At 43.4% G+C, this 26,428-nt stretch overlaps 1 protein-coding gene across 2 annotated transcripts; it reads right to left on the bottom strand.

Annotated features, from left to right (window-relative positions):
• Positions 1-1,184: 1,184 nt before the first annotated feature.
• Positions 1,185-24,022, bottom strand: LOC112265135 (CAP-Gly domain-containing linker protein 3). Of its 2 annotated transcripts, XM_024442198.2 has the most exons (15): positions 23,879-24,022; positions 20,073-20,225; positions 18,910-19,049; positions 14,339-14,432; positions 14,038-14,199; positions 13,521-13,639; positions 4,273-4,509; positions 3,937-3,996; positions 3,075-3,210; positions 2,585-2,734; positions 2,236-2,370; positions 2,002-2,125; positions 1,697-1,764; positions 1,501-1,573; positions 1,185-1,367 (listed from the first exon to the last, which is right to left on the bottom strand). In XM_024442198.2, the coding sequence occupies exons 2-15, from the start codon at positions 20,203-20,205 to the stop codon at positions 1,313-1,315; spliced, it is 1,686 nt and encodes a 561-aa protein (XP_024297966.1). In that variant the 5' UTR covers positions 20,206-20,225; positions 23,879-24,022; the 3' UTR covers positions 1,185-1,312. The 2 variants fall into 2 exon arrangements, with proteins under 2 accessions (XP_024297966.1, XP_024297967.1); XM_024442199.2 differs by lacking the exon at positions 3,937-3,996.
• Between the last annotated feature and the right edge of the window lie 2,406 nt (positions 24,023-26,428).

Genomic DNA, 26,428 nt, shown 5'->3' with positions numbered 1-26,428 from the left:
TTTTTGCTAACAGTACGTTTAAGTTAAAGTTAAGCAAAAGTTATGTTATTGGTACTTCATGCTACACAATAAAGTCAACAGCTTAAACAATATTAATCTAGGTGGTTTTCCCTTACATTACCTGCCATTACATTTTGGGGTTAGCAGACATTTTGGTTAGCTTAACTTGGATTTGAGACCAACTGGCTCAAAGTGCAATAAACACCTTAGACCAAGTTATGAAAGTCTTATTTGACCCAGTTATTGACAAATGGCGCTGTCTATATTAACAAGATTTAAACCATTGCTTGAAAATTGTCTTTCAAGGGTACAGAAGATATCTGCGCAGATAAAGTTCTCCTTCTGAAATTAAGTTGGGACATTATGATGAACATATATGTACGTGGTAGCATTACCTTACCTAAAACAGGTAACTAGTATTTAACAGGGCTCTGTCAACAAATTTAGTAGGCTACCAGAGACCATGAACCTTGTTTTTGTATCACCTGTGAGCATACTATAATTTACACAAGCCCATTAACAAGCAAATCAATATTATATACATCATTCCAATTGCATATTTGGGAAAATGCTCAGAGTGCAAGTGGAGAAATAGCAGATGTCGGAATCCTGAATAATATTAAACCCTGTTTACTTTTGAACATACAGCATCAGAAGAACATGACCATATGTTCATATCACATCTTTTCACAACAAAAGGCATGTTGATGTGCACATTTATTTGGAACACAATTTGACTCACACATCCACATTTTGGATAAATCCCTTTAGCGCAACATGGCCATCTACAGTCGGTTCACACTGACAGACCATGTATTACTTTGAGGCCCTTGGTCTCCTCTGAAATACAGGGAATTAGGATGAAGCAGCAGAAAAACAACAAAGTACAGCATCATGTACTTAGTCATTTGAAAGGTTCCCTAGTAGAAGCTCCATGGCATAAGAAGTTGGCTGACTGGACAATGGGTGTTGGCAACTTCTGACGTTTTGGCAACTTCTGAAATAGAGTAACTTACAAAAACTAAGTGATTATATCTATTAGATAATTGCTTTTGTAGGGTTTGTATCCCAGATTTTGGGTTACAATGATTTAGTCTCATTATTAGTGTTACAAACGGAATGCGGGATGTTAGTTAACATACAAGGCACTAGGTTTTGCTATAGGACTGACTGAGATCATGGGGGCGGTGGTTCACTACTGTAATTCTGACAGCAACAGCCAGAGGAAAGCACAAATGAAAGATGGACATTAAGAGGAGGAGAGCAGTAGATCCTTTGAGGAGGAGGAAGAGGAGGAGGAAGGAGAGTGTTGTTAGGACTGCATCTCGGCTCGCAGCATCCAGGGGAACCAGCAGCAGAACAGCAATCTGAGGAAGAGGATGAGCAGGAGGAAGAGGAGAGGGATTCGAATCAGTGGACACATTCATAAACAGGAGCTTATTTCTAATCTGCTATTTGTTGACTCAGAGACAACAGAGGCAGGAAAAGTAGAGGCTGTACCTTGATATTGAATTCTCAGAGGTGATGTCCTTGGGTGACCTCACCGTGTTGAATTTACGCCTTGGCTGGTTCACTAGAATAAACAAAGAACATCTTTGGATAGAATGCAGACGTGGGAGTAGAAGGTACATCATGACATGGGGTGGCGTGGCACGCTGGCTAACATGGCCGGACGGATTTGACCTTAGATACTTACTAGACACCTGGTGGACTTTCTTCACCATCGTGCCGTCGCCGCTATGACCATCCTTTGGTCCGCAGATTCTGAGAGATTATTAACAGCATTAGCTAGTATTGTTCCAGACGGTCAGTCTGTTCAGAATGAACCTTTACAAATCACAACAGAGCATGTTGTATATTGTCTAGCTCTCCGTCTGAGAATGACCGATAAGCATGGTTACACAAGGTAACTGTAAAATGCTTTCTTATCAATAAAGTTGTTACGTTATTTTATTTCCGGGTCCTTTTTTGAACCAGGCGTTAAAGTAGGTGTTATGTTACCTCTGCACGCGAGATGGGGGTGCAAAGACCCCGTACTTGGGCATGCAGTTGAAGTAGCGGACACCAAAAACAGACCCATCATGCTTTCCTGTGGGATTCTCCAGCTCCACACCAAACCAGTAACCTGGACACACACACACCATCAATCATTAAACTTGACTAAACATCTATAATCATTTGTCAAACATTTCATAAAAACATTGTTGCAGTGACTTGATTTCACAACAGACCCACCTGGGGCAAAGTCTGTCTTTCCGTAATAGCGTATGATTCCCTGCTTCACACCAGCAACCAGCACCTGATCTCCAAGTTCCACCTTCACCCCATCCGGGTCCAGACTGGCTACGGACATAGACTTCTTCCTCAGAGCTGACGGAGAAAATCAATCAAATGTTTGTTAACATAATATATAATAGTGTGTTATAACGTCTATGAGTCATGTGTTATTTATGTGCTGTGCTCCTATCAGAATGAATGCAATGGCCCTTGATGGGAAGACTCTTGTACCTCTCAATTCAATTCAATTCAATATATAGGCTTTATATTGGCATGGGAAACATATGTTAACATTGTCAAAGCAAACCTTTCTCTCTCTCCATTATTTCCTTCTTTTCTTTCTTGTTCTTTCCTGTGACGCGGGAGAAGTCCATGCGGGGTGTCTTGGGTGTGGAGGTGACAGAGGAGGGGGCCAGCTCAACAGCTTTAGCGATTTTTGACACTGGAGCAAAGATACCTTCAGGACAATAGAAGTGATTAGAGAAAACACTGAAAAAAGCTGCAAGCTCAAATCAGGTTTACCACAGCTGTTTTTCTGAAAACTAGCTGTACACAAAAGTCATGAAATCAAGTCTTCTCTTTGCTCTTTTCTCAAGGGGAATCTTGACACACTTAAACAATAGATTCAATAAAAAAAATCCAAAAATGGTCATGTGAAATAAGAAATCCAAATCAAATCAAATGTATTTATAGAGCCCTTCTTACATCAGCTGATATATCAAAGTGCTGTACAGAAACCCAGCCTAAAACCCCAAACAGCAAGCAATGCAGGTGTAGAAGCAATAACAGGTGGTTACCCAGTTTGGGGGGGCAGATGAAGTAACGCACCCCTCCCACACTTCCGTCGTTCTTGCCCTCTGGCTCGTCCAGCTCCACCCCCACCCACTGGCCACTGGCGAACTCCGTGGTCCCACAGAAGCGCAGGGTGCCTGTCTGTGGAGGAGAGACTGTGTGAGGGCCAGGATTCAACATCAGCTCTGACATTTACCTCTGTTGTTTATGTTGGATTTTTACTAGCAAATTGAAATAACCTTGTTGCTCTCCACAGGGGCCCATTGGAGAAAAAAAAACACATGATTTGTATTCTTGAAGGTGATACCAGGCAAGATTAAATAGTTAACAACACTTCTCAACAGCACTCAGACTTCTCTAGACCAGGGCAGCATACTGATCTGCTGTTTTTCTGTCATACTTGACTACTGACATACTAGGCTATGGTTAGTAGAGTAGTCTACACATCTCAACACAATACCATGTTTTAAGTGGTTATATTGTGGTCAGTAGGACATACACTATATATGCAAAAGTGTGTGGGCACCTCTTCAGGTTGTTATAGCAGCAAAGGGGAGACCCTCCCAATATTAATGCCCATGATTTTGAAACGAGATGTTCGACGCGCAGGTGTCCACATACGTTTGGTCACGTAGTGTATGTTTGAACACAGTGAAAGGTGCAATACAGCTGCACATTATAGACAGAAAAAAACCCACATAGTTGAACTGCAGTGAGTGATGCATAGTTAATGTCAAATGAATGCATCAAGTGAGACTACGTCATTTAGTGCAGTCAGTAATGCAGTTAGTCATGGAAATACACCTGAAAACACAATTAAATGTGTTCAGTTACGCAAGTAGACACACAGGTCGAAGGGCTACCCACCTGCTTCAGGTGATGCAGAGCTGAGATGTCAATTTCATCACTGCTCGATTTTTTGGGGAGCTATACGTGTTAACACAAGTTGGAATAAATGTTTGCTAGAATTCACATGTTCTCTTCTCACACAGTACAACAAGCAGCAGGGCTCCACCATATAGGATGAATGCCTCACACTGGCCACTTAAAAAAAATAAAAAAAATAATTGAAAGCCATTTAAATGGTCTCATGCACATAAACGTGCTCACAAAATTCTGCAGTTCGTTTTAATTGACGGTTTCAAATCTTTGAGGCTCCCATTTCTCACCCTTTGCTTCCCAATCCCGACAAAACACACAGACCTTCATGTCGTCCAGCACCACACGGTCGCCCAGTTTCAGGCCGATGGAGGTGAGCATGAGGTTGCCAGGGATGTTGTCGTAGTTGAGCAGGGTGGCACGGGGCAGGTTGCAGCTGAGTGGCACAGAGTCCAGCAGCAGCTGCTTCAGCTCCTTGGCCACCATGGCCGCCTCCGCTTTGTCCAGAGTCATGTCCATGGGGTCAGGGACCACCTCGGCTGGCCCCTGCCCTTTATCATTCTGTCAGAGAGAGAGAGACAGAGAGACAGAGAGACAGAGAGACAGACAGACAGACAGACAGACAGACAGACAGACAGACAGACAGACAGACAGACAGACAGACAGACAGACAGACAGACAGACAGACAGACAGACAGACATAGGAGCATGGAGGGAGAGAGAGAGATGGAGAGAGATGAAGAGACATGAGGAATAAATTGGCATATTTTTACTGTTTTGTGTAGAAGTCATCCCTACATATAACAGACAGAATCTGTTTTTATCTGAACAGTGTTTTCAAAGAGCGACTGCACCTAAAAATCAACTTCCCATTTTGAAAATGGCCTATGTGGCTTCGATATGAGCCATAAACATTTATTCTAGTGTCAAAATTGACTACAAAGTGTAAATGGGATAATTTGTCTCGTCCAAAACTGAGAGTTAAAAGATAGGAAAATATTGTATGTTACGGAATGAAGGCAACTGTAACAGTTTTCCTTGGATTGGGTTTACTTCAATCCTGCCCACATGCCTACAGCCGGCAGCCCCCAAGTAATCATCAATTTGGTTGCGCGGCTGCACGAGACCTGATCATAATGTCCATGGTCAATTTGGTTTGACATTCGATAGCTCTATGGGGCTAGTTAGGGACCATCCGTAAATTACACAATGTGCACAGAACAATATTTGAAAATGCCAATAGCTCCAAATCGCTATGTCTTAACCAACTATAAATTGTAGAAATCCATATACAAATATTTAAATAATTTAATGAGACAACTAAAATATGTGCAACATGAAAATATTGTGCCATTTACATTGTGTAATTTATTGATGGTCCCTAACTAGCCCCAGCGGTATCTAATGTCAAACAAATTTTGCCACGGTCGCACACCAGCCAGCTGAAACTAAGTGGTGAAAGAAGTTGGCTAGCAATAGCTTTCCTAGGTGACTTCAAGACATAAGACCTGGTTAGACTGTTTCATGTTATCTAGAAGGGTGAGTGGCTGTAAATGTGTACAGTTTCGGGAGAGTGAATGTACAAACCTTACACTGCTTGCCATGTGAGAAAACACACAAAAGAGACACATATTAACCCCCTCCCCCAAGACAACTCTCATTTCTCAACCTCGGCCAACAGCTCCGCCCCCCGCCCCCCCCCCGCAGCTACTCGCCCAAGCCTCCCCAGCTTCTCCTTTACCAAAATCCAGATAGCAGATGTTCTGAAAGAGCTGCAAAACCTGGACCCGTACAAATCAGCCGGGCTTGACAATCTGGACCCTCTATTTCTGAAACTATCCGCCGCCATTGCCAGCCTGTTCAACCTCTCTTTCATATCGTCTGAGATCCCCAAGGATTGGAAAGCTGCCGCAGTCATCCCCCTCTTCAAAGGGGGAGACACCCTGTACCCAAACTGTTACAGACCTATATCCATCCTGCTCTGCCTATCTAAGGTCTTCGAAAGCCAAGTCAACAAACAGATCACTGACCATCTCGAATCTCACCGTACCTTCTCCGCTGTGCAATCTGGTTTCCGAGCCGGTCACGGGTGCACCTCAACCACACTCAAGGTACTAAACGATATCATAACCGCCATCGATAAAATACAGTACTGTGAAGCCATCTTCATCGACCTGGCCAAGGCTTTCGACTCTGTCAATCACCATATTCTTATCGGCAGACTCAGTAGCCTCGGTTTTTCTAATGACTGCCTTGCTTGGTTCACCAACTACTTTGCAGACAGAATTCAGTGTGTCAAATCGGAGGGCATGTTGTCCGGTCCTCTGGCAGTCTCTATGGGGGTGCCACAGGGTTCAATTCTCGGGCCGACTCTTTTCTCTGTATATATCAATGATGTTGCTCTTGCTGCGGGCGATTCCCTGATCCACCTCTATGCAGACGACACCATTCTGTATACTTCTGGCCCTTCCTTGGACACTGTGCTATCTAACCTCCAAACGAGCTTCAATGCCATACAACACTCCTTCCGTGGCCTCCAACTGCTCTTAAACGCTAGTAAAACCAAATGCATGCTTTTCAACCGTTCGCTCCCTGCACCCGCACGCCCGACTAGCATCACCACCCTGGATGGTTCCGACCTAGAACATGTGGACATCTATAAGTACCTAGGTGTCTGGCTAGACTGTAAACTCTCCTTCCAGACTCATATCAAACATCTCCAATCTAAAATCAAATCTAGAGTCGGCTTTCTATTCCGCAACAAAGCCTCCTTCACTCACGCCGCCAAACTTACCCTAGTAAAACTGACTATCCTACCGATCCTCGACTTCAGCGATGTCATCTACAAAATAGCTTTCAATATTCTACTCAGTAAACTGGATGCAGTTTATCACAGTGCCATCCGTTTTGTTACTAAAGCACCTTATACCACCCACCACTGCGACCTGTATGCTCTAGTCGGCTGGCCCTCGCTACATATTCGTCGCAACACCCACTGGCTCCAGGTCATCTACAAGTCCATGCTAGGTAAAGCTCCGCCTTATCTCAGTTCACTGATCACGATGGCAACACCCACCCGTAGCAGGCGCTCCAGCAGGTGTATCTCACTGATCATCCCTAAAGCCAACACCTCATTTGGCCGCCTTTCCTTCCAGTTCTCTGCTGCCTGTGACTGGAACGAATTGCAAAAATCGCTGAAGTTGGAGACTTTTATCTCCCTCACCAACTTTAAACATCTGCTATATGAGCAGCTAACTGATCGCTGCAGCTGTACATAGTCCATCGGTAAATAGCCCACCCAATTTACCTATCTCATCCCCATACTGTTTTTATTTATTTACTTTTCTGCTCTTTTGCACACCAGTATCTCTATCTGCACATGACCATCTGATCATTTATCACTCCAGTGTTAATCTGCAAAATTGTAATTATTCGCCTACCTCCTCATGCCTTTTGCACACAATGTATATTGACTCTTTTTTTCTTTTTTCTACTGTGTTATTGACTTGTTTATTGTTTACTCCATGTGTAACTCTGTGTTGTTGCCTGTTCACACTGCTATGCTTTATCTTGGCCAGGTCACAGTTGTAAATGAGAACTTGTTCTCAACTAGCCTACCTGGTTAAATAAAGGTGAAATAAATAAAATTAAAATAAAAATAAAAGTTCAGCCCCCATTTAAGTTACCATGAAATCATATCAAAGAGGACATGAAACCTCAACATGTGCACCCATTTTATTAGGTATACCCATCTAGTACTGGGTTGGGCCCCCCTTTAACCCCAGAACAACCTGAATTATTCTGAGCATTCTACAAGATGTCGGAAACGTTCCATAGGGATGTCGGTACATGCTGACGCTATGGCATCACACAGTTTCTGCAGATTGGACGGTGGTAGATTCATGCTACAAACAGCGCATTCCATCTCATCCCTAAGATGCTCTATTGGGTTGAGGTCTGGGGACTGCTCAGGCCACTCAAGTAAACTGAATTCGCTATCATTTTCTAGGTGATGTTTTTCCACTCCTCAACTGTCCAGTGTTGGTGATCACGTGCCCACTGGAGCTGCTTCTTGTTTTTAGCTGATGGAGTGGAAAATGGTGTGCTCGTCTGCTGCAATAGCCCATCCATGACAAGGATGGACGAGTTGTGCATTCGGAGATGCTGCTCTGCACACCACTGTTGTACTGCAGCGTTATTTCTCAGTTTGCTGCCCGCCTGTTACACTCTTAGAAAAAAAGGTGCTATCTCGAACCGTAAAGGGTTATTCGGCAGTCCCCATAGGAGAACCCTTTGAACAACCCTTTTTGGTTGCAGGTAGAACCCATTGTGTTTCTACAGAGGGTTCAACATGGAACCAAAAAGGGTTCAACATGGAACCCAAAAGGATTCTACCTGGCACCATAAAGGGTTCTCCTATTGGGACAGTCAAAGGACCCTTTTGGAAGCCTTTTTTCGAAGAGTGTAGCTTGCACGATTGTTACTATTCTCTATCGACCTCTCTCATCCTTTTGCTCCTCCCTTCCTAATCAGCAGAAACTCAAAGGGCAGTACCCGTGCTAAGGTCTATTTCAATGCTGGTCAGACCAAACGGAATCCATGCTTCCAGATTGTTTTGATCACTCGGACTGGGATATGTTCTGGGTAGTCTCTGAGAATAACATTGGGCAAATACACGGATACGGTCACTGAGTTCATCAGGAAGTGTATATTAGATGTTGTACCCACTGTGACTATTAAAACCTACCCAAACCAGAAACTGTGGATAGAAAGCGAGAACCACATTTAACCATGGCAAGGTGACTGGGAATATGGCTGAATACAAACAGTGTACTTATTCCCTCCGTAGTTCATTGACTACAGCTCAGCATTCAACACCATAGTACCCTCCAAGCTCATCATTAAGCTAGAGGCCCTGGGTCTGAACCCCGCCCTGTGCAACTGGGTCCTGGACTTCCTGACGAGGCGCCCCCAGGTGGTGAATGTAGGAAACAACACCTCCACTTCGCTGATCCTCAACACAGGGGCCCCACAGGGGTGCGTGCCTAGGCCCCTCCTGTACTCCCTGTTCAGTCATGACTGTGTGGCCATAAACGCCGCCAACTCAATCATCAAGTTTGCAGACAACACAACAGTAGTAGGCCTGATTACCAACAATGACGAGACAGACTACAGGGAGGAGGTGAGGGCCCTGGGAGAGTGGTTCCAGGAAAATAACCTCTCCCTCAACGTCAACAAAACAAAGGAGCTGATCGGGACTTCAGGAAACAGCAGAGGGAGCAAGCCCCTATCCACATCGACGGGACCAGCTTCCACCCGGGTATGCAACCCTGCACCTTAGAGGCTGCTGCCCTATATACATAGACTTGGAATCACTGGTCACTTTAATAATGGTACATTAGTCACTTTAACCTCTTGAGCTTATGGCTGAATACTGCCCCCTTTGGAGGAAGTGCGTGCCCATAGTAAACTGAAAATATTTTTTTCCAAAATTGCTAATATATGCATATAATAATAATTATTGAATAGAAAACACTCTAAAGTTTCTAAAACCGTTTAAATTATGTCTGTATGTAAAGCAGAACTCTCAGGGCAGCCTTTCTCCCAAACTCTCTCTTGTCAAGAGAAAAGTTGGGTCAACTTTGACGTCATCGCCCCCACCCTTCCCAGGCAGCTACCGATCTGGGAACAGTATGTATTTGTTCAGCGCGATGTCTGCTTTCAATTGGCACGTTCATTGTTTGAATTTCGCGCTCCCTCATCCTTTGGCGGGCGAAAATGCCCGGTTCACTCTCACATACATGCACTCTATTGCGCGCGGCCGATTTGGAGAACGTTCTTTTCCAATAGACACCAGTTGAAGCCGGTTCGTTTGTTTGCGATTATCATTGTTTTACATGATAAAAACATCATTTTGCTCGATTCTGCACTTAGTTTGACCAGTTTAGTCGACATATAATATGTAATTTTGAAGTTTGATGCGCAAGAGTGCGGGACCAGAAGGAGCAGAAGTTATTTTGGGTGCATTTCAGCTGAAGCTGTTAGCATATGCTAATACAAAGACGCACAACTTGAAACCAAACGATGTATTGGGTAAGTATGACTCCTTCTACGTCTTCTGATCGAAGAACATCAAAGGTAAGGGAATATTTATGTGGTTATTTTGGGTTTCTGTGGACTCCAAACGTAGAGGAGACACTGCTAATATCTGAGCGCCGACTCATAGCATAGACTAGTGAACGAATTCTGTAACGTTAAAAATAAATGTAACACAGCGGTTGTATTAAGAAGAAGTGTATCTTTGTAACTATATGTAGAACATGTATATTTAGTCATGTTTATTGCTTGTTATCTGACGTTATCTGTCGGAGCTATCATAATTTCTCCAGACATTTTGAGTAGCATTTTTGAAATGTCGTCATTGTAAACAGAGATTTATGGATATTAATGGCATATTATTGAAAAAAAAAAAAGTACTGTGTAACATGTAATATTACTGTCATCTGATGAAGATTTTCAAAAGGTTAGTGAATTATTTATTTTTTAATCCTACTTTTAAATTTTATATTTTCTGGGACAAAATGGCCGCCGCTTGCCTTTTGTTTCGGTGGTGGTCTAATATAAATGTGTGCTATGTTTTCGCCGTAAAACATTTTAGAAATCTGACTTGCTGGGTAGATGAACAAGGTGTTTATCTTTCATTTGAGCTATTGGACTTGTGTAGGTGTGGAGGTTAAATATGTCTAAGAATATTTTTCGCATTTTGCGTTATGCTAATGAGCTTGAGCCGTAGTCACGATCCCGGATCCGGGATGGGTAGCATCAAGAGGTTAATAATGTTTACATACTGCTTTACTCATCTCATATGTATATACTGTATTCTATTCTACTGTATTTTAGTCAATGCCACTCTGACATTCCTCTATCAATGCCACTCCGACATTCCTCTATCAAAGGTTAGTCATTAAAACTCGTTTTTCAACCACTCCACAAATTTATTGTTAACAAACTATAGTTTTGGCAAGTCGGTTAGGACATCTACTTTGTGCATGACACAAGTAATTTTTCCAACAATTGTTTACAGACAGATTGTTTCACTTATAATTCACTGTATCACAATTCCAGTGGGTGAAAAGTTTACATATACTGTTTACGTACCCCAGTTTCTGTGTTCTTTCTGCTTCCTGAAATTCCCCCAAGCAGCTGATTGGTCGGCCCCATTGCTAATTGGAGCTAACCCCGCCCTCTCATCAGAGGATACAGCTGTATCCCCTTTACAGCTGTATATGAGCCAGTGTTCCTTTGTTAGGAGAGAGCTGAGGGTGATAGCCTGTGTAGGTTGTTTCTTAGAAAGAGCTGAGTGTTAAAGCATATGTTGATTGTTTCTTAGAAAGAGATTTGGTATGTACTATGTTAGTTGTTGCTGAGAGAGACGATTAGTGTGTCCTGTGTTGGTTGTTGCTAAGTGAGAGCTGATTAGTATGTCCTGTGTTGGGTTTTGCTGAGAGACAGGTTTTTGTACATTGTAGCCACTGCTTTTAAGGTATGTGGGTAACCCTAACCCTAACCCTGGGTGAACCATCCCCTGTATTTTGGTTAGCGCACCAGGTGGTGCTAAATTAGGTGGGTAGGCAGGTAAGGTAGAGGGGGCTTTGACATTTACTTGCTGGTTCCGTTCAGCCCCTTTTCCTGAATTACAGTTTGACGGAATAAATTCCCAGTAAACAGTAAATTCTCTGTCTTCGTCATTCTTACTCGCACCTAAAGTCTCATAACTCTTTTGCTCCACGGGGAGTTGAGTTGTAGCAGGGTGTTGCGTTCCCTCTTCCTAGAGGCGTACGTAACAACACTAAGTTGACTGTGCATTTAAACAACTTGGAAAATTCCAGAAAATTATGTGATGGCTTAAATTGCTTCTGATTGACTAATTGACATCATTTGAGTCAATTGGAGGTGTACATGTGTATGTATTTAAAGGCCTACCTTCAAACTCAGTGCCTCTTTGATTTTCCCATGATGTCATGCAATCAGCCAATACCCCAGAAAAACATTTGTAGACCTCCACAAGTCTGGTTCATCCTTGGGAGAAATTTCCAAACGCCTGAAGGTACTACGTTCATCTGAACAAGCAATAGTACGCAAGTATAAACACCATGGGACCACACAGCCGTCATACCGCTCAGCAAGCAGATGCGTTCTGTCTCCTAGAGATGAACGTACTTTGGTGCAAAAAGTGCAAATCAATCCCAGAACAACAGCAAAGGACCTTGTGAAGATGCTGGAGGAAATGGGTACAGAAGTATCTACATCCACTGTAAAACGAGTCCTATATCGACATAACCTGAAAGGCCACTCAGCAAGGAAGAAGCCGCTGCTCCAAAACCGCCATAAAAAGCCAGACTACGGTTTGCAACTGCACATGGGGACAAAGATTGTACTTTTGGAGAAATGTCCTCTGGTCTGCTGAAACAAAAATAGAACTGTTTGGCCATAATGACCATCGTTATGTTTGGAGGAAAAAGGGGTACGCTTGCAAACCGAAGAACACCATCCCAACCGTGAAGCTCAAGGGTGGCAGCATCATGAAGTGGGGGTTCTTTGCTGCAGGAGGGACTGGTGCATTTCACAAAATAGATAGCATCATGAGGGAGGAAAATTGTGGATATTGTATATTGAAGCAACATCTCAAGACATCAGTCAGGAAGTTAAAGCTTGGTCACAAATGGGTCTTCTAAATGTACAATGACGCCTAGCATACTTCCAAAGTTGTAGCAAAATGGCTTAAGGACAACAACTTCAGTGTATTGGTGTGCCCATCGCAAAGCCCTGACCTCAGTCCTATAGAAAATTTGTGGGCAGAACTGAAAAAGCGTGTGCGAGCAAGTGTAACAGTATAACTTTTGACCGTCCCCTCGCCCATATCCGGGCGCAAACCAGGGACCCTCTGCACACATCAACAACAGTCACCCACGAACCATCGTTACCCATCGCTCCACAAAAGCCGAGGCCCTTGCAGAGCAAGGGGAACTACTACTTCAAGGTCTCAGAGCAAGTGATGACACCGATTGAAACGCTATTTAGCGCGCACCGCTAACTAAGCTAGGCGTTTCACATCCGTTACACAAGGAGGCCTACAAACCTAACTCAGTTACACCTGCTTTGTCAGGAGGAATGGGCCAAAATTCACCCAACTTATTGTGGAAAGCTTGTGGAAGGCAACCTAAACGTTTGATCCAAGTTTAAACAATTTAAAGGCAATGCTACCAAATACTAATTGAGTGTATATAAACTTCTGACCCACTGGGAATGTGATTAAAGAAATAAAAGCTGAAATAAATCATTCTCTCTACTATTATTCTGACATTTCACATTCTTAAAATAGTGGTTATCCTAACTGACCTAAGACAGGGAATTTTTACTAGGATTAAATGTCAGGAATTGTGAAAAACTGAGGTTAACTGTATTTGACTAAGGTGTATGTAAACTTCCGAATTCAACTGTATGTCTGTAGTTAGTTACCATGAGAAAGAAACCTACTAAACAGAGGTCTAGACAGTCAATCGTGCTCTTACCCTGACAGTGGGGTTGGCTCCATGCTCTAGCAGACACTGGACTGATCCCAGACACAGATTGGAGGCAGCAATGTGCAGGGCTGTGCCATGGTGGAAGTCACTGCAGGTGGAATTCAGTACTACAGAGACAGTACAACCAGATTCAGATCAAATCAATCTGAATTTGATTTCCAAAGACATCTATTATCTTCATTTTTTTCTGAAAGCGTAACCAATTTCTTCTCTTAGGAGTCTCGTGTGGTGTTTGAGCCACATGGTCCGGAGACAGGAGAATAACAATGAGACGAAATGGCCCCAATTAATGGTCAGTGTGGAGGAGCAATGAGAATCAATGTAGGAGTTAATGAAATGGCCTTGGGTCAAGGCTGGTATAGGCTTGATGGAGTGTTAGTTCTGATTGGAAGTCTAGGGAGGGTTAGGAGGAACACAGACATACAGGAGCATGCCAGAACTGACAAGACTGACTATGTTGTTAGTTGGCTAGGTAGACTACATGGGTTGTGTTGATGCTACTCACCTCTAGGTTTGGAGGCCTTGAGGAGAATGCGAATCAGCTCTGGCACGTCGAAGTATGCAGCATAGTGCACGGCGTTCATGTTGGTCCAGCGGCTGCGGAGACTGACGTCTGCCCCCAGGGAAATGAGCTGATTGGACAGCCTGAGGGCAGCGGCAGGGTCACCTGGATGGGGTCACAAGATGGACAAAACTGGTAGGAAACTACATTGAATCTTAAGCTGAAAACACTTTATTTTATGAAAGCTTTATTGAGAAATCAGACACTTGAAATGAACAATCAGTTCAAGGTTTGAGAGTCTCACCAACACCATGGGCTCCGGCTTTGCAACTGTAGTGGAGCAAGGTCATGTCTGTCAGTCCATCACGGTCATTGACATGGCAACCACGCTTCAAGATCTGTAAAAGGAGACAAGAACTGTTCAGTGAACTGAGAGAGGGAGAGAGATGCTAGGGGAAAGGCAGAGAGAACAGTAGTATCATATGCCTTTTTAAACACTATGAAACACTGAAAACACCACACATACAGACTATAGGGCTATAGCCTCTCATCTCTCTGAGAGATGCTTCCTCTGCTTATCGTAGCCACATTAGCAGGATGAGCCATTCACACCCAATTCGCACAGACGACACATGTCTGTGAAGTCTAATGATGGGGAGTCATGAGATTCTGCTGAGTCATGAATTAAGCACTACATTTATTTTCACTGCATTGCAATTTCATCAGAGGCTATCATTGCTGAGTAGCATACATCAACATGAGGAACTGGCATCCATTTTGGATAGGTAAAACATTTGAGGGACACAAATATTGAAACGATGGCAGTCGTTACCGGAAGTGACATTCATTTACTACGCTGTTTCAGCTGAATATCTAAGCTTGTGCTTGGTACACTGAAAATAGTACAAATAGGAGTTAATAGAAAACTATTCATAGCAGCCTTTACAATGTCGAATAACCTCCATCAATGTCTTGCTGAGTGTAATGCAAAGCCATATTCCCAATGGTGTAGATTGAAGAAGCAGTGAAACTCCAGTTAATTAGCTCTTTCCTCTGGTGCCAGCAGACAGCAGTGACGGGTGCCGAGTGACAAGTGAAAAAGGACCCATCCGGATTCCCGAACAAGACTAGCAACTATCTCGGGACAGTTCATTATCCACCAGTGTCAATCAAGAGAGACGAAATGAGCACACTCTCCTCAAGCCCTGACATTATGCCTTTTCATACAGAGACATGTACAGTGCCTTGCGAAAGTATTCGGCCCCCTTGAACTTTGCGACCTTTTGCCACATTTCAGGCTTCAAACATAAAGATATAAAACTGTATTTTTTTGTGAAGAATCAACAACAAGTGGGACACAATCATGAAGTGGAACGACATTTATTGGATATTTCAAACTTTTTTAAATCAAAAACTGAAAAATTGGGCGTGCAAAATTATTCAGCCCCTTTACTTTCAGTGCAGCAAACTCTCTCCAGAAGTTCAGTGAGGATCTCTGAATGATCCAATGTTGACCTAAATGACTAATGATGATAAATACAATCCACCTGTGTGTAATCAAGTCTCCGTATAAATGCACCTGCATAGTCTCAGAGGTCCGTTAAAAGCGCAGAGAGCATCATGAAGAACAAGGAACACACCAGGCAGGTCCGAGATACTGTTGTGAAGAAGCCGGATTTGGATACAAAAAGATTTCCCAAGCTTTAAACATCCCAAGGAGCACTGTGCAAGCGATAATATTGAAATGGAAGGAGTATCAGACCACTGCAAATCTACCAAGACCTGGCCGTCCCTCTAAACTTTCAGCTCATACAAGGAGAAGACTGATCAGACATGCAGCCAAGAGGCCCATGATCACTCTGGATGAACTGCAGAGATCTACAGCTGAGGTGGGAGACTCTGTCCATAGGACAACAATCAGTCGTATATTGCACAAATCTGGCCTTTATGGAAGAGTGGCAAGAAGAAAGCCATTTCTTAAAGATTGTTTAAAGTTTGCCACAAGCCACCTGGGAGACACACCAAACATGTGGAAGAAGGTGCTCTGGTCAGATGAAACCAAAATTGAACTTTTTGGCAACAATGCAAAACGTTATGTTTGGCGTAAAAGCAACACAGCTCATCACCCTGACCACACCATCCCCACTGTCAAACATGGTGGTGGCAGCATCATGGTTTGGGCCTGCTTTTCTCAGCAGGGACAGGGAAGATGGTTAAAATTGATGGGAAGATGGATGGAGCCAAATACAGGACCATTCTGGAAGAAAACCTGATGGAGTCTGCAAAAGACCTGAGACTGGGACGGAGATTTGTCTTCCAACAAGACAATGATCCAGAACATAAAGCAAAATCTACAATGGAATGGTTCAAAAATAAACATATCCAGGTGTTAGAATGGCCAAGTCAAAGTCCAGACCTGAATCCAATCGAGAATCTGTGGAAAGAACTGAAAACTGCTGTTCACAAATGCTCTCCATCCAACCTCACTGAGCTCGAGCTGTTTTGCAAGGAGGAATGGGAAAAAAATTCAGTCTCTCGATGTGCAAAACTGATAGAGACATACCCCAAGCGACTTACAGCTGTAATCACAGCAAAAGGTGGCGCTACAAAGTATTAACTTAAGGGGGCTGAATAATTTTGCACGCCCAATTTTTCAGTTTTTGATTTGTTAAAAAAGTTTGAAATATCCAATAAATGTCGTTCCACTTCATGATTGTGTCCCACTTGTTGTTGATTCTTCACAAAAAAATACAGTTTTATATCTTTATGTTTGAAGCCTGAAATGTGGCAAAAGGTCGCAAAGTTCAAGGGGGCCGAATACTTTCGCAAGGCACTGTAGTCCAACTGAATGAACATGATATTATCAGACAGGTCCTCTCCTGAGGCTTAACGATGACACCACCATGCACCCTTTCATGATTCAACATGGATTCTATAAGATGAATCTCCGTAGCTGCAGTGCTAACACGAAGCTAGCCTTACACATCTAATTCAACTTAATTTAGGACTTTGTTAGGTTGAATCAGGTGCGTTAAAACTTTGATTGGAGCAAAAGCCTACACCCACACAGCCTTTTGTAGATAAGTCAATGCATCTCTGTTCATAAAAATACTGTAAAATTTGCCAGAGGGCTGAGGTTGTTTACTGACAGTGCAGCGACGTGGTTCTTTGCCCATATCTGACAGCCTGGTCCGATTTAGAGTCTGTCTTAGTGCAGAGCCTGTATGGGTAATGGAAAGGACCTATTATCTCAGCCATCAATCACAGCCATCACGGCGTCCTGGGGGACACCCAGGAACTGAGGCTGACTTTACGATCAGTCCTAACATACCGTCCTAACACTAAAACTGCATCAATAAGAGGAAACCGAGTTAACTAAGAGTGTGTATTTGTATGTGTGGATATGTGTGTGTGTGTGTACATGTGTTTTTATGGGGCATATCTTCCCTCTCTCCAAGACAGTAGAGCGGGATTAAGAAATTAATCTGAAACTTGAAGTATGCATACTTTATGTTGATTCACAACCCACCCTCATCACTCTTCCTCTTCAGGGTTATGAGAGTTCCCGCTCCCACGGTCACATTACCACTACTCACACTGCAGTAATGGTTGGTCCTGAGCTAAAGATGTGCACTTTCATCTAAGCAACAGCAAAATAAAGGGAATCAACTGAAACATAAATTACACCTTATATGACCTTATAGTAAGGTGTTTTTTTTAAAGCACACTAGTAGAGCCTCAATTTTGCTAAGGTAACGCAACGGGTTGTAAGTCATGCCTCCAACTGAACCCAAAGCCTCCCGTTCCATGTTCTCTTCAACTAATGACTGTATCACTGTATTTTGTTTCCTGTGTGTATTGTATTTTGGTTGAAGACCTGTATCTTTGGTGCACTATGCAGTAATATACTGTATCTGACTGTTATATACACAGTAGAAATAAAGAAGAAAAGTATTTGGTTCCAAGCACTGAGCCTTGTGGGATGCCAAATTCAACTTTGGAACATTCAGAAGATTTGATACCAATACTGATACGTTTAGGCCAGGGATGGGCAACTTGTGTCCTGCCACTTTTGTAGGCTCGCGGATCAATTTCCACAAAAAAACTCAGAACATTTAGGAACCCAGTCAGGATCTCATCTTGTTGTTGAGAGTTAGAATATTACAATACACAAGGTGCAAATTTGGTTGTGCATCAGAAGTCTTTCTCCTGAGATATCAGTCGGACAGTCACTCAATTATCCCATGTCAGCTAACATTTTTTAGATTGGTAAATTTGTCTAAACAGCTATGCAAACTTGTAGTAATCATAGCCGAATTACCGACTGTGAGGCCCCCACTGATTCTCTTAGTCACTCTCACTCAGATATCATACTAAAAACTGCAAACATTTCTCTCTACCTTATGGCACAATGTGTAGAATTGCAGGACATTTGCTGTAAAACTGCGCATTTTTCTATCCGCCCCATGGCAAAATGTGTAGAATTGCAGCAAACTTGCTTTGTAACTGCAATATTTTCTCTACGCCCCATGGTAAAATGTATAGAATTGCAAGAAATGTACTGAAAAGGTTCCTTTCTGCTGTCGAGAAGCAAAATGTTTCGCTCAGGAGGTAGGCCCCAACTACAGATTTTTGCTTAAGGCCCCCAAAAGGCTAGGGCCGGCATGTGTGGGTATGAACGCGGGAACGCAGACCTGTGAGCCACTGCGCCCCACATGAAGAGTTCAGATTTCTTGTTGCCCCCACCCAATCAAAGTTGCTCATCCCTATTCTAGGCCTACAGATTTCTACATATATCTGTATGTTTCTGCCAGTGTTGTGTGAGCTGTAGTCAGGCCTGTAGTCTGCTGAAAGTCCTTACTGGCAGTAACTCACCTCGTTTCCGATGAGGTCGATCTTGTGCTGGACCTGTGGGACCCACTGACGGATGATGGCGAAAAGCTCTGGGATGGTGGTGCGCGGATCCAGCAGGATCTCCAGACACGCAGGATCATTTGGGTCAAAGAATGTGAAGACTGGAATGGTAAGGAAAATGCCAACAAGATTATTACCCTGCTCATGAAATCAGTATGAAATGTGCCTCTCTTGCTATTCTTCGTTCTTGTCCAGACAGCATATTGACTCATTCACTCTCTGAATGTGTGACATTAAATATCATACATATTTTTATCTTGTAAAAATGTCATTTGTATTTTGGGTTGCATTTTTCAGTAGGCCTCTTAGTGCGCTCTATTTAATTACTTATGGAGTTCTCTCTGTTGAACATCCAATCGTTCTGTCCTGTCTGAAAGCACTGTTTCTATAAGCAGCACGAGGTAGTTTAAAACCCTATCAAAGTGGAAAGGTTGCACTGAAATAACACAATCATTCTTACTTTGTTTTTATAACACACCATCATAATAGATGCATTGAAGCTTGTGGGCAAACTGAAATGAAAAGCTTTTTACATCACACTAGCCTGCAGAAAACACTTACATTCATTGGCATAGAGTGGAATAAGTCCGGCAGTATCATACTGTTTGCATATAACAGCCCCAAAGCCAAGATCCATCTACTAAAATAATCAATAACATGCTATAAAAGTCCTTGTTCACTTATTTATGATAATATACATTTCATTAAATATGTTAATTATGTTTCTATGAATCTGCAGAGGTTGTTTTGACCAGGCAGTGGTCTGTGCTTGGTGAAAGGCTCTTTGTGGATCGAGGCTACAGTAGCACATGTCCCAGAGCCCAAAATCCACTGTTACATATAAAGCAGTGTTGGGTACGGTGCATTAAACAAAGGGCCTGGGCCTGTATTCACAAAACATCCCAAGGTGCTGATCTAGGATCAGGTCACCCCTGTCAATATAATCGTAGACAAGATAGTAGCTACTAACAATTAGATACCACGAAATTCGGGAGAAAAAGGGGGTAGAATTCAAATAAAATAATAAAATAATAAATAAATAAAAATAAATGAAATAAAAAGCACTCCTACTATGAGACACTTCCTGTGAATACGGGCCCTGGAGCCTGAGACCTAGGACCCACCATAGTCTTTGGGGAGGGGGGCCTGTGCAGATGGGTGGACCATGGGCCTCTTCCGGGGCTCATGAACTGGGCTCTGGTACTCAGAGGCAGGCTGGGCCTCCTCCTCCACCTCGGCAGTCTGCTCTTTAGTCATTCTGCTAGATGTTGCCAGGCCTGGAAAAGATGACAAACATTTCTTGAGTGGCGCTTCAAAACAAACAGCTCTATCGCAGGTTTCTCTGAACAGTTGTCATACGTCTGTGACTCAGCCAAGAGTCACATGAAGTAGTTGCTCATAAGAGTCTTGTTCCCATGACAGTCTCTCTACTCTGGCAAGTCTATGCCTTGCAGATGCCCCTCCCAGAGCAGACAGGCTCTATGTTTGGCTCTAGGGCCTGTGAGAGACGGTCACTAGTGACTCACTGATAACTGCACTTACTGACAAGAGATGAGGAGATTCAGGGAGCAGGCAGACTAACAGGCAGGCTAATTTATTGTACCATTTCAGTGCATGCTTATGCTAACTCTTAATGTCCATCATTGAACTGGAAATAGCTAATGGGCTGAGCTATATTTTCCAAATAGTATATGCAGCAGCATATCTCGCACATCCGTCCTATAAGAAATCAGGGATGCGTGTACTGTACAGTATGTGTTGGACATTGCAGCACTAATGTCTAAAGTGCTGCTGAACAAACTGTAAAACATCTATGTAAAATCCCTATAGTATCAGTATACCAACGCTAAAGCAATTGTGTATACAACACAATGGACCCTTTGACCTATAACATTCATAGACCTGACTAGATTTCCATCCTAAAATAAATGTTCACACTCTCATCTAGGGTCAGAAAATAAGTTATGTGTAGGTGTTAATAAACACCCATTTAGAACAGAACCAATAACCACTATTTATCCCGACATTGAAATGGGAACAAAGTCTATGATAGTGGAATTTATTCACTGGGTCTTTTTAGTCAAGTCCAAGGGTTTCTTCCTCCAAAGTCTGACTGCACAGTGAGCACACCCCATGTAAAATGATTCATCTGCCAAGTAATCTAATACACGGACTAAATTGTCCACCCATACCTCTGCTAAGCCTTTTGGATTTTGAAAAAAGTCCAGAGAGAGGGGAGAAAGAGAGAGAGAGAGAGGGCTAATCACACAATCAGTAAAAGCCTTATCCTATTGCGCAACTGTGCTACTGTATCAGTCTACCAACTCATTGTCCCAAGCACTATGGGGTCAAACAGTGAGGCAAAACAGAGGCCATATATTGGTCTGTGCTGTATTCATTAAGCTTAGAGAAACTACATTAACAGAGACCGATTCTTCTGTTATACAGACATGTACTCAAAGCCAAATGAACAACCCGCACTCAGGCAGATACCACCCTCCTGATACTCACTCTACGAGTTGCCTGTTGCCTTCAGTTGCATCATATTGAGGGGGATTCCTAGTCGTGTTTGGATATGGATACATAAGATGGATACACAGCCTGTAAAGGTTTTCCTCCTCTTCGTCTGAAGAGGAGGTGTAGCAAGGATCGGACCAAGATGCGGCGTGGTAAGTGTCCATGGTTGTTTATTTAAAAAACATAAACTGAACACTATGAATACAAAAACAATAAACGTGAACAAACCGAAAACAGTACCGTGTGGCAACAAACACAGGCACGGAAACAAAGAACACTAAGGTCAGGGTGTGACAGACTCCCAGCTATGGACAGACGAGGCGCACTGTAGGCCTGGTGGGTGGTGCCGGCACTGGTGGTACTGGGCCGAGGACACGCACCTCAGGGTGAGTGCGGGGAGGAGGAACAGGGAGTACTGGGCTCTGGACACGCACAGGAAGCCTGGTGCGGGGGGCTGCCACCGAAGGGCTGGTGCGTGTAGGTGGCACTGGATAGACTGGACCGTGCAGGTGCACTGGAGCTCGTGAAGCACCGAGCCTGGCCAACCTTACCTGGCTCGATGCCGACTCTAGCCCGGCCGATACGAGGAGCTGGAATGTACCGCACCGGGCTATGCACCCGCACTGGAGACACTGTGCGCTCCACAGCATAACACAGTGCCTGCCCGATCCCGCTCGCTCTCCGGTAAGCACAGGAAGTTGGCACAGGTCTCCTACCTGGCTTAGCCACACTCTCTGTGTGCCACCCCCCAATACATTTTTGGGGCTGCCTCTCGGGCTTCCTTGCCAGTTGCGTTCCCTCGTATCGTTGGCTCCTCTCTCCGGCTGCCTCTGCTCTCCTCGCTGCCTCCATCTGGTTCCCATGGTAGGCGATCCCTACCAGCCAGGATCTCCTCCCATGTGTAGCAACCCTTGCCATCCAAAACGTCATCCCATGTCCAGGAATCCTGACATTGCTGCTGCTGCTGCCTCTCCTGCTGCTGCCTGTTACCACGCCGCTTGGTCCTTGGTTGGTGGGTGATCCTGTAAAGGTTTTCCTCCTCGCAAGGATCGGACCAAGATGCGGCGTGGTAAGTGTCCATGGTTGTTTATTTAAAAAACATAAACACTATGAATACAAAAACAATAAACGTGAACAAACCGAAACAGTACCGTGTGGCGACAAACACAGACACGGAAACAAAAAACACTAAGGTCAGGGTGTGACACAGCCAAGATAGATCCCGGCCTGGGTGATTTGGGAGCAACTGTCCCCGTGCAGTTTGTCACCTTACCTACAAGCTCCTACATGTCTTTTTATTTCTTCCTTTAATTATAGACTTTCTTTACCGCTTCCCACCATTTGCTGCTGAATCAATAGCCACTGCAGAATGGGTGATAAAACACATTGCCTGACATCCCAAAAGGATTATGTTGAAATAAAGGGTATCCATGATATAGCGTCCAATGACTAGCAGATAACTATACCTGTGCAGTGCAGTACCTGTCACCTATTATGACTATACTGCTAACAGAGTCCAGTAAAGGCAGCCATCATTGTCTCCCCCGAGTTGACCGGCTCCTCCTAGTTCCTATCCCTGATCTGACAGTAGTGTGTTTCATGAATGAAGTCTCAGTCACAGACAGCATTTTCCCTGGTATAGACGTGATGTATAATTAGCATGAGCACATTATTTGTTTAATTAAATGAGTAATGTATACAACTAAGTCTCATGCAATAGTGCTCATATGAGTCAACCAGATGTATACATTTTTTGGAGGCAAATACATTCAGATAGCAAAATAGGAGAAAAAGAAAATGGTGCGACAAACTTGACAGATTTTGATATTCTACTCAATCCCTACTGTAATGGAATGAATAGCATTTGATCATTTGGCTGGGTCACACTAATGACAAAAACAATAGGCCAGAGCTGTATTTTTGAGTTATTAACGATAAATAAAAACAACATATTAGTGTTGCAATGAGCAATAATGCAAATGTGCATATCACATCGCCCAAACAACGTGTATGATAACAGAGCTCTTGACAAGCCTATATGAGCAAATGTGTATATTCGTGACTTGTGCGTAGCAGAGGGCGTGTACTCAGCCAACGAGGAAAAAAACGCCCCGTTGACAAACAATGAGAAAGATGCTGGAGGAGGAATATACACATGGCATGTGCAACTATTAATTTGATCTAATAACAATGCGCTGACGTCTTATGTTTGCGCTTATATTATAAAATGGGCGCAAAAAAAACATCTGCCCGTGAGAGTTCATGGAACAGTGTTTCAGAGCATCTCCATCTTTCTAGGCTCCGTATCAAGACAAACACACCGGCTGTGAAAAACACAGACGCAAATAAATCTAATCAAACTAAATATATCCAATAATTTGAATCTTATATGCATGAATGGTATTCATCTTACCTCAAAACAAGCCTTGTCGATTATCTCAAGCTTTTCCTCGCGGTTCAGCTAGATGAGAACTGCAATGGTGCTGAAGATGCTGCTGTACTGCTGCGAAGGTCTTTCTCTGTGCCTGCGTCACGGGCGCGAGCGCCCATGGACCACAACGTTGGCTACCATTGTGTGTGTCCTTCCTAGGCACACGAATTCGCCTAGATACCACAGTCAGAAAATGTGCTATATCTTAATAATTCATGAAAAAAACGTATTTTTGATCTTAATTTAAGGTTAGGGCTAGATATAAGGTTACACACGGTGTGGTTAAATTAAAAAAACTTTTTTTCTATATAGAAATATGCGGGGTTCAGACTTTGTGGCTGTGGTAACTAGTTACGATCATCTTCAAAATGCCAAACAAAGCCATCATTAGAAACACCCCCTACACACATAAAACGAGTAGGCCTATATAGACAAACATAAACGTATGAAAAGTAGAATCAACACGAAATAGCCTGTCTGCACCTTGTTATATCACTCTTCAGCCCACTTTTAATCTGATAATAATTCTAGGCATAGTTTTTTAGCCCCATATTATTTCACTGGATAGTGCATTTAATGGCTCTATGTTTATAAATAGTAATGGTTTAATAATGGTAAATTAAATAAACGACTAAGCCCATTACAATAGACACAAAGTTTGTCTGCAAAATATGAAGTAAATCCATCTTTAGTCGAGGACAATGATAGCCTACACTTTATGTGAGGAAAATGATAGCCTACACTTTGATATGTGAGGATGCTGTTCATCGACTACAGCTTGGCCTTCAATGAGCTCATCACAAAGCTCACTGTCTCGTCGGCTCCCTCTCCGGCCTCTAGGTCACCAGGCAGCTCGTTATGGAGCACATATCACCTCCCTGATTTCCTTCTCTATGTATGACACTCCCTTTGGTTCCTTCCCCAGGTGTTATTGTTTCTATTCCAGCGTTAAGTCTGTGCGTTGTTTGTGTTTCTTGTTTTGTTTTATTTTGCGTTTATTTATTAAAAACACTCACTCCCTGAACTCGCTTCCAGACTCACAGCTCACATCGTTACACTCACGATCCTGGGACTGAACTCCTCCCTATGCAACTGGGTCCTGGACTTCCTGATGGGCCACCCCCAGGTGGTGAAGGTAGGCAACACTACCTCCTCCACACTGATCCTCAACACGGGTTCCCATAAGGGTGCGTACTCAGTCTCCTCCTGTACTCCCTGTATACCCCAGACTGCGTGGCCTCACACAGTTCCAACTCCATTATTAAGATCGCTGACGACCAGACAGTAGTAAGCCTGATTACCAATAACGACGAGACGGCCTACAGAGAGGAGGTAGGCACTCTGATGGTGCAGTGCCAGGTAAACAACATCTCCCTCAATGCCAGAAAAGAAAGGAGAGGATTGTGGACTTCAGGAGGAACCAGGTTGGGCACGTCCCCACCCTCATCAACAGGGCCACCATAGAGAGAGTCAAAAAATGTCAAGTTCCTCGGCGTACACATATCTGATGAGCTGAAATGGTCAAAGCACACGAACACTGTTGTGAAGAAGGCACGGCAGCGACTCTTCCACCTCAGGAGGCTGAAGAAATTTGACCAGTCCCCAAGGGCCCTCACAGTGTTCTACAGGAGCACTATCGACAGCATACTGTCGGGCTGCATCACGGCCTGGTACGGCAACTCCACTGCCTCTGACCGCAAGGCTCTACAGAGGGTGGTACGCTCAGCCGAACATTGGGTGCTCACTGCCTGCCCTCCAGGACACGTACAACACCAGGTGTAGCAAGAAGGCCAAGAAGATCATCAAGGACCTCAGCAACCTGAGCCATGGCCTGTTCTCCCCGCTTCAGTCACTCAGACGTGAGCAGTATACGAGTATCATGGCAAAAACTGTCACATTGGCCAATAGCTTCTACCCCCAGACTATCAGGCTGCTGAATAGCCACTAGGCAGCAACCTGCTCTCCGTGTCCCCCTCCTGCCCCCCGGACTTCCTTTCCCCTCCCCACAAACATTTACCCTGCCCACACCTCCCAATGGACATATATCATTGTTACAGCTGTGAATATGTATATATTTATATATAAAAAATATATATACTACCTTTCAAAAGTTTGAGGTCACTGAGAAATGTCCTTGTTTTTGAAAGAAAAGCATAATTTTTGTACATTTATATAACACAAATTGATAAGAAATACAGTGTAGACATTGTTAATGTTGTAAATGACTACTGTAGATGGAAACGGCAGATTTATTTTTATTTTTATGGAATATCTACATAGGCGTACAGAGGCCTATCCGCAACCATCACTCCTGTGATCCAATGGCACGTTGTGTTAACTAATCCAAGTTTATAATTTTAAAAGGCTAATTGATCATTAGAAAACCCTTTTGCAATTATGTTAGCACAGCTGAAAACTGTTGTTCTGATTAAAGAGGCAATAAAAAATGGCCTTCTTTAGACTTGTTGAGTATCTGGAGCATCAACATTTGTGGGTTCGATTACAGGCTCAAAACAGCTAGAAACAAAGACC

The sequence above is a fragment of the Oncorhynchus tshawytscha genome, linkage group LG13 (assembly GCF_018296145.1).
Source record: "Oncorhynchus tshawytscha isolate Ot180627B linkage group LG13, Otsh_v2.0, whole genome shotgun sequence".
NCBI classification, from domain to species: domain Eukaryota; kingdom Metazoa; phylum Chordata; class Actinopteri; order Salmoniformes; family Salmonidae; genus Oncorhynchus; species Oncorhynchus tshawytscha.
This window is presented reverse-complemented; position numbering and strand designations above follow the sequence as displayed.